Source organism: Zootermopsis nevadensis, unplaced genomic scaffold (assembly GCF_977971745.1).
Source record: "Zootermopsis nevadensis isolate Lab colony 2312 unplaced genomic scaffold, Znev_1.0 Znev_ptg000011l, whole genome shotgun sequence".
In the NCBI taxonomy this organism is placed as follows: domain Eukaryota; kingdom Metazoa; phylum Arthropoda; class Insecta; order Blattodea; family Termopsidae; genus Zootermopsis; species Zootermopsis nevadensis.
Genome location: NW_028259143.1, coordinates 4,278,213 through 4,287,328, shown reverse-complemented (window position 1 = coordinate 4,287,328; position 9,116 = coordinate 4,278,213). Strand labels below are relative to the sequence as shown.

The following is a 9,116-nucleotide window of genomic DNA, read 5'->3' as shown; positions in this document are numbered from 1 at the left end:
TCACAGTTATTTTGTTGTTTATGTAACACTGGATGTGTACTGCAGTCAAGCAACAATTTGGGAGTTTCCAAATTCATGAACAAGTAGGCGAGCGAAAAGGCAGGCAGAAGGAGAGATTTAGCTAAGAGTCTAAGGGCTCCAGGTCAGGAGTTCCCCGCTGTGTCAGGAGCTTGATGCGCTCATTACGAGCACTTATCTTGGTCTGCAAGGCTACAACTCTCTCTCGGCATGCCTGCATCAGTGGTGGGGGAGTGGGCAGGAGTGCAGCAAAAAGAAATGTGTCAGAATAATTCAAACTAAGAAAACCCAAAACTAATTCAACCAGGAAACTAAAAAGTTCTTTGAAAGCTCCTAAATTGCACTGAAAATGAATATGTAGATGATACCAATTGTAATAAGAAAAATAGAATAAATACATTTGCCACAAAATTATATCAAGCCATTCTCCCAAATAAACAACCCCACATGAATAACAAAGCAAACCCAAGATATCAACATGATGAAAAATTAGATTAATATGAACTATGAAAGAAAGAGATCCAAAAATAAGTGGTGCACTATGCATTTAGCAGATATGAAAAAAAGAAGAACTGAAATAATCCCAGCTGCAAGGTTTGAAGGACTGGTGGAAACACCTTGATGAAATGATCACGCAGCCACCATATAATGTTATAATTAACCAAGTCCTTCATCAAAATGTTTCCAAGTTTTCTGTAAGTTTAAATATTTAACAAACTTACTCCAAATAACTGGTGTTTATATTAACCAGTTTCATTTTTAACACTAAATGTGTCTGAAACCTGCAAACAGTAACATGTTATCACTCCAGAGGATTCTGCAATATATTAACCACTTTGCAGCTTCTAGTTAGTTCACTGTGGTCAATAAGACACCAGTCCTAACAACTTAAATGTATCTGCCACATTCATTAAAACATACCCCGCTTTTATTTAGACATTTTTGAAATGCACAATATTTAAAAGAAAAAAACATTCAATTCATCATTTCAATCTTTCAATATAAGTATCCCAATCTGCCTCTGTGAATTAAATTCCTGTTCTTAAGATATGTCTGACAGTATAGAACCATAATAACAGTTAAAATTAACACAAGGCATATGCACGGAAAATAAATCAAATACTGAATCTCATACAATCTCTAAGAGACCCAGGTAACAAAACTATCTCAGACATGTACAAACAGTTACTTAAATTAATTTTCTAGTAATTCCCATATTATTTAATTATGCCAAAGCTTCTAGCCTTTCTTTTTCCTAATAAATTGTCATTTGACTTTATTCAAGTGATATTTAAACTTGTAGACACTGTTCAAATTTTATCATACTGGAATAGGATATTTAACCCCCATATTATGGGCTGCACCCAGACTGCAACTGGGAGTTAATGGTCTGGTGGTATGCTAGTACAATGCATGGGGTACTGGATAATGTTCAAGCTAAGATGATAAAAGTTAATAATTTGCCTATACAGGAAATGGAATTGAATGTAAAATAACTTTTCTTAATAATTTTGTCAAAAATGTTTTATTTGTTCAATAAAACTTCCATGTGGACAAACCTCATCCTATGATGCTTTAAAGCAGTTTTGAATTAAATTCCCTCCATTTTCCTTAACAGTAAATAAATAATTCCATATGCCTTTACATTTCACTCACCAAACCAACAATACTTAATGGTTATACAGGTGATATTACCATTAAATCTTGAAAGATATGCATTATACGTGGAGTAAAGTGGAGACACATGAACAAACAAGAAGTATTACTGAAGTGATATGCCAACAACAAAATAAAACTTCCTAGAGTAAAATTAAAACCTGTGTAATAATTTCCTTCCAGCTGTCAGAATTCATAAACCTTTACTTATATTATATTGCAGTTAATCTTGTGGAGGATATGCATCACAGCTATACCAGACCTCTTTCGATCTAGTTCATGAACCAGAATAAAATTATGCTGATATGGTACTCACATTTTGTTCTTCCGCAGCTTTGTCGCGGTCATGAGGTAGATATGTAGGGCTAAGGACGACACGAATCTGCTGCTCCACTTGGATTATCTGCTGCCTTAGTTGCTGAATTTCCTAGCAAATAAATAAATTACTGTAAGTTGAAGTAGCATAACAAATCTCTACTGTATACAACACAAAATAACAGTGTTCAATTTCAATCTAAAATTTTTAGAAACTGGTCTATTATGCTAATAATGTCTGGTATAGGACAAAAATTCTGACAATCAAAGTATGAAAACATTTTGATCCTTTAAAACTTGCAGGTACAAGCAGAAAAAATAAAATTCACATATAGCTTTTTATCACCTCAATACAGATACGAAACACACTTTGAATGAAACAAGAAGATTAAAGATAAGCTAGGTATTAAATGAGATGACTGGATATTTTGATAACTGATGTTCCTCAGTTCTGTTATCAGATGTTACCTGCTGGTATTGATCTAGCTGAGCAAGAGATGTTTCTAAACTTGATGCCTGCTCTTTTACAATGCCCGTAAGTTGGTCCAGTTCTTTGATAATCTCCTCTGCGGCCTCAGTTACTTTTGAATCACCACCAACACCAGAGCGAAAATGCAGCTGTTGGGATGAAAATCACATTAGTAATGCACCTGAAGATATTGGTTTAAAATATACATTAAAGAATATGTACATACCCTGCGACCAAAGTCCAGGACAAAAATATTGAGATGATAACTGTAAATTAGTCCTTAAAAATGTAGTTTAGTTTGAGTACATAAGAATAAGGGAAAAAATCATAAAATTAAGAGAAGAATAACATCTAATTAACGAACACTGAATTAAGAATCATTGTATGTCTTCACACAATGTTTTGTAACCAACTGAGTACAGAAGATCTTTCTTTCTTATGAGGCTAATAGTTTTCTCACTAGTTCCCCACCTTTTACGCAACTTCAATTCACTACCATGTTCATGGATGCCTGCCACTGGTCCCTAACCTAAAGTAGATAAATCCAACCCACATCTTTGCATCTAATTTTTGATACATTTTAATAGTATCCTCCCATGTACATCTATGTCTTCCAAGTGTATGTTTTCCATCTAAAACTTTATATGCATTTCTGCAATGTTCTAAGACACTGCAATAAATTCTATTAATGTTCAACTCAAAAAAGTTAATTCCTGTCAATCAGGCAGGCATAATGCAAATCACGAAATGTTAATTTTAAACTTGTCTGAAGTATTCACATTTCTTTCAATGTTCTTCAAAAATAATTTAATACAAATCTCAGAACCAGTAACTGTTACCAACAAAAATCATAGATGCCTCTATAAAACGGACGGTGTCAGCGTACCTGGAGCTTTTCTACAGAGATGGAGATCTTAGTTTTCTGTATAGTAATATCCGATATCATCTTCTCACGGAGACCAAGCTGATCGCGAAGTGGTCGCTTTTTGTTTTGTGGAGATTCCAGAGCTTGGCGAGACTTGTCAATCCATAAACGCACATCTTTCATCTTCTTTTCACATTGTTCCCATTCTTCACTTGTTTCTTGCAGTAAGGCATTCTTTTAAACCAAGCATATGCACAATATACATTAGGAGATTAATTCAACACAAACATCACAGATGATAAAGAGTTACTAGAATAAATCATATGGCCTACTTTCCTACTGCACAGACTCCAAGTCGTACAAATCTTGTGATTTCAAAAAGTTATACTCAGTTAATGTAAGACAATTTGGCTTATTGGTCAGAGTGAAGGGCTCGTGCATAGATGGTCACAGGATCAAATCCTATTCGAGGCAGAATTTATTTATTACTGGTAGTTGTAAATATTTTATAGATTGTTTTTATAACCGATATTGCTGCTGTTGTTAAAACTGGTGCTAATATTACTTTATTTTCTACCATTTTTGCAATAAACATGTAACTTACAAATTGATTCTGTCTGTGATAAATTAGACATTTTCATCATGTTCGAAACTGTCGACTTAGTGAACAACACGTAACAAAGCATTTGTATGAATGTTTTCAATCTTCACATGAATAAGCCATCTGTGAAAATAACAAAATTATTCAAATTCAAAATTTACTTACTCTTTCAAGGAGCTGACTTTCAACTTCACCCTTAGCTTCTTCAGCCTCCTCCAACTTCTCCGGAAGATCTCCCACATTTGTTACCTGGCTAATCGTCTCTAACTCCTTACTCATGTCACTCAGGTTCTTGGTCATTTGCTTACAACTCTTCAATGCAATCTGCAATGAATTAAAAACCCTTCCAGATGAAAGACATTAAAGTAAAACAAAAATCTAAAAACAACTCCGTACACTTCACTGTATGATAAGTTTCTTAGTCTTTACTCAGTATCATTAGAAGTATTATTAAAAGTGAAAGAGCGAGAGGAACCTTCTTTGAACGGAACACAAATCAGACAATTTTCTTTGCTGTTTCAACATAACAGTAAGAATAATAATCAAGATCAGTATGATGATTATGGTCATGGAGGTGGTGAGACTGTGATGGTGATGACAAAAAAGATGATTATTATGTACGATACTCACAGAATAATCATGCAATTTTTGCCGAGCCTGTATAAGACTGCTGAGTTGTACGGGCTCTGCCAAGAACGTCTGCTTTTCATCCACCCACAATTTTACTGTCTTGTACAATGTCATAAACCGCTGCCAGGAATCAAGTGTTTCTCCAACCTAAAACAGCACGAAATATTAAATATGGTGGGACAACAAAAAGATACAACCTACCTATGTCGTCATTCACGTTGCATATGAATGGCACGTAACATCATATTTAACTCCCAGTTTTTAAGAAATTATACGCTTTCGGTCTCGTGGAATTGTTCATACCTGGAGCTTTTTCTCCTCCAGCCAGGACTTGACTTGTGCCAGCCGTTCCGACAAACTATTAATTGTGCTTTGCGTCAGATCTCGTTCATCTTCCTTATTAGTTTGATCCATGATTATGCGGCCACTTTTTGCTATGCAATCCAATTTGTCACCGACACCTCCGATTTCATTTTGTATTTCCTTGAAGACAGAACAAATACATTTAATATTTGTACTGTACAAACAGTTATATACATTACATACAATTATTTATTTTCATTCAAAGTTCAGCGATAACCAGGCATAAAAGTCATACTCTTACCGTGAGATATTCTTTCAGTTGAAGTGGTTCAACTGATCGATCCTGCAATTTAAGCTCTGCATTTTGAATCCAGCTCTGAACTTCTTCGACGTCGCGCTTGTAATCGGTCCGCACAGTCCGTGCTCTTTTCAGTTCTCTGTCTTTTTCCTCCATTGCTCCCGATACCGTCTCTGATAGAAGCTCCAATGAAGATAACTACATACACGCCATTAATTGTCATTAGTTACTTTAAAAAATTATAATAATGAGTTAATTTCATTTATGACACAATTAATTTTATAAACAGAAAACCAACTACACCTGTCACTTAAGAAAAACAACTTAAGGAGTTATATTCAAGTTAAAAATATAAATAAAACTTACTTGTTGACCAATATCTATAGGAACGAGCTGCTGTGTTGTGGTATATTTGTCTTTTGTTTTGGATATTAGTTGTTTTCCTTCAGACACACAATCTTCTACCTGAGACTTCAAACCCTAAGAATATAAAAATTATTATTTATTCACTGCAAACACGTATGTCAGACATTTGTATACAATAACGTTACTTTAAATGTAATTATTTTAACTTCAAAAACACAGCACTTACAATCCCCACCATGAAAAACTTTTCCCTGCACGACAAAGTCTAGAGAAATGTCCAAACGTTAAATAAACTTCTGATTTATTCATACTTTAACAAGTTTTCAATATATAAACCCTTCAAAATGACTCAAGAAACAACGATTTCATGTCTTTGTGTCTGTGTGTTAACAGCACGCAATTTCCTTTGTATTTTGTTAACCACGTCAAAAAAAAACATCAATCTTGATGTGATCTACATTTAATGTTACGACAGTATTTTTTAATAATAAGCCTTTTTCTATAAAAATATATTTTATTTGAGCTTCGTGTAATTTGAACGAAGTAAAGTAAAGTTTGTCCCACTATACGCCATGTAGGCGTTTGGGGTGAGTGGAGGTATAGCTCCTCTCTTCCTTGACCCCGGCACTAGGTGGGGGTGAGTGGTCAGCATCACGCCCCGGCCGGCTTTACCCCCGGGAAAGGACCCCGGTACCCATTGTAGAGGAGGCTGGGTGGGCCCCAGAGCCGGTCTGGACGCAGGGGCTAGAGGAAAAATCCCGTGCCCCTGTCGGGGATCGAACCCCGGCCGTCCAGCCCGTAGCTAGTCACTATACTGACTGAGCTATCCCGGCTCATAATTTGAACGAAGTAATACACCGAAATAAAATTTAGCATAGATCCCCACCATAAAAAGTCTTAAACCTGGACAGCAAATATCGGTAAACAAGCTTAAATTCTGTGATGTCCCTGTATGATAAAAAAAGTACATAGGTACCTTCAAAAGTGATTCAGTTGTATCTGGGTTTTCCCCCCAAATATAGAATGCTGGCACCTCAGACTGTAGGTTAAGCAAATTTTTCTGGACTTTTCCAACAGCAGCTTCAATACTTTCTACTGTGTCCAAGTCCTCGTTGCTTTTATTTAATTTGCTTCTCAATAAATCAACAAGTCTGTAATTAAAAAATGCTGCTATTAATTACATGTAATATTTACTGCATATACATCACAGTTAAATAAAAAAAAACTCCTAGGGCGACACACAATGAACATTTGTATACGTATTTTACAAAATATTCTTTAATTTTATATAAATCAGAACTACAAAGTACATCACTCAAAACCTGTAACAAAAATTTAAAAAAAAAATTAATTCAATTATAACAGACTCACTTACACAGGAATATCAACTATTATACAAAATTCAAAATCAGCCACCAATATACTGTACATGAAGTCCATCTGAAATAAAGCAAATATATTTTTAAATATACTCGAGACGACTACACAATCTTTCAGAGCCTGAAAAACAAAGGCATTTAATCAACACATAATGTAATAAACAAATTTGGGCCTTCACAAACTTTAACTCGAAACAGAAAAACGGGATTTTTTTAAGCCCTAAACACAAATATCCCCAGTTATCTGACATTTGTACAAATTGAGCAGTAGACCCTGATATCAGCTTCACAAAACCCAACTACTGGTCTGCACACTAGGTCAGTCAATCCAATTCTCAATTCTGAAACCCATTTCTCCCAAATGCATATTAATGTCATCTTCCCATTTACTCTTCGGCGCACGCATATAATGATTAAGTGAGAAGCATGGCGAGAAAGAATCATAACGGGCTTAAGCTGGCTTCTTGTAATATGTTCCCTTATCCTTAAAAAATCCAAGTCTCTTCATTGTGCAAACAATTTTGTATCGCTGTAAAGTAATTACAGGATGACCAAACAAGCCCAGAAAGAGTAATCTGTACCGAAATATACATAATATCCTCATGTGTTCGATAGTTCCCACTCTGGCCACTACCTCCACATCAAATTTCATCCAAATCCGTCCACTGGCTCTCGGGACGGACGGAAAACAGATTTACAGTCTATTCGAAACCATTCAATACATCAAGGACATCAGCGTGTCCAATGTAGATTTCACAAGACGTATATAAAAACTTTTAAATTATCTTTTATGGACCTCTATAATTCTCCTTCATAATCAAGTCCACCCCGTGTATGACAGTTGTTATCAACCTTCAAGGTCTCTTGTAACAGGGATCCACAAGAGATGGTGACATGTTGACGAGAGAGACAAAGAAAACAGTAACATGAATATTTTTCACAAACACAGTACCACAAATTAAGAAACATGCCAGTCCAATAAGGCAGTGTCACTCCATCTGAAAATCTACTCTCTAAGACAAAAAATATGCGTGCAGAAATGTCGATTCTTCGCAAGAGATCACGAAAAATATGTACATATAATTAGTAATGAGAACATATTAGAATTAAAACCTCAGGGAATATGGAACCACAGGCAAATAGAATTACGTTTATAACTTTAAAATATCATTCCAACTTACATCACAAAACACAGAACATACATTTGTGTCCAAGTTTTCATACATTGGTTTACGACTCACATTAACAAAACTGCAACAACACTCTCCATTACATACCGCGATTTAAGGTTTCCTCAATCGCATTTTCTGTCGACCTTCTCGTCGCAACACAGAATTAAACAAACTAACTTCAATAAATGGTATTTTCTACGTTAGCTTCTGGTAAATTACCTAACAGAATCGAATGTGCTCGAATATCGTTCATTTTAGAAGCGCGATCCCAATTTAGCGTTCTTCGTAATTATTCGCGTAACTAGCACGTTAAAGGCTGTCTAAAGAAAACCAGAGGAGAGTGTATAAACCCTCTGGCCCCAAAAACACAGCGTTAAAGATTTGGGGGGGGGGGGGACAAGCCCAACAGTTGACAAAGTGTTGACAGGTAACTTCACAGACTAGCGGAAGAACAAACGAAGGACGGTTTAAAGGAATATGCGAAAATTTACAATATCAAATGCTCAATAACAGTAATAGCGAACGTACATGGCATGAATTCTGACAAACTTTGGGTAATAAAGACAAATATTCGTACATGGATGTGCCCTTTGCAACATTTGTTTACGTTGTGTTAAACAGAAACTAGTACCATACGTAAAAATTCTATTCCTATTTGAAACGAACGCTAACAACGAAGGTCTCTCATTAAAGCTGTCCTACTGCAGTAACAAGATAAATACTTGCCCGGGGAGGACACTGTGGTCACAAAAGTCACGGAATACTCACTTCACAAAATAAATGTTGTTTCCACAAGCGATTCATTCCGTCAACAAAAGCACGTCACCAACTGCATTGACCAAACCCTCTTAAACTGTTCAAATCACTCCTTAAGAAGCGAAACTTTTACAGATTGCTAAAAACACAGAACTACTCCACATTCACTCCGAAAATACTTGCACTCACTCCTAAACTTCACTACAATCCAAGGGTATTAAGAACACGCCAGTGTTGATCACTGACGTTCTGATTTGGAAATGCAGAAAACACGAAAGAAGATTCAAT

General features: G+C 35.7%; 1 protein-coding gene across 1 annotated transcript in view; it reads right to left on the bottom strand.

Moving 5' to 3' along the window:
• The window catches only part of Msp300 (Muscle-specific protein 300 kDa), a 134,845-nt gene that overhangs the window by 27,466 nt on the left and 98,263 nt on the right, over positions 1-9,116 (bottom strand). The window contains exons 95-103 of the mRNA XM_087347119.1: positions 6,498-6,672; positions 5,522-5,635; positions 5,159-5,353; positions 4,858-5,037; positions 4,555-4,701; positions 4,090-4,248; positions 3,345-3,557; positions 2,458-2,607; positions 1,991-2,101 (exon numbers count right to left, since the gene is read on the bottom strand). Coding sequence (XP_087203245.1) covers positions 1,991-2,101; positions 2,458-2,607; positions 3,345-3,557; positions 4,090-4,248; positions 4,555-4,701; positions 4,858-5,037; positions 5,159-5,353; positions 5,522-5,635; positions 6,498-6,672 — 1,444 coding nt within the window. The remainder of the gene's footprint in view (positions 1-1,990; positions 2,102-2,457; positions 2,608-3,344; positions 3,558-4,089; positions 4,249-4,554; positions 4,702-4,857; positions 5,038-5,158; positions 5,354-5,521; positions 5,636-6,497; positions 6,673-9,116) is intronic.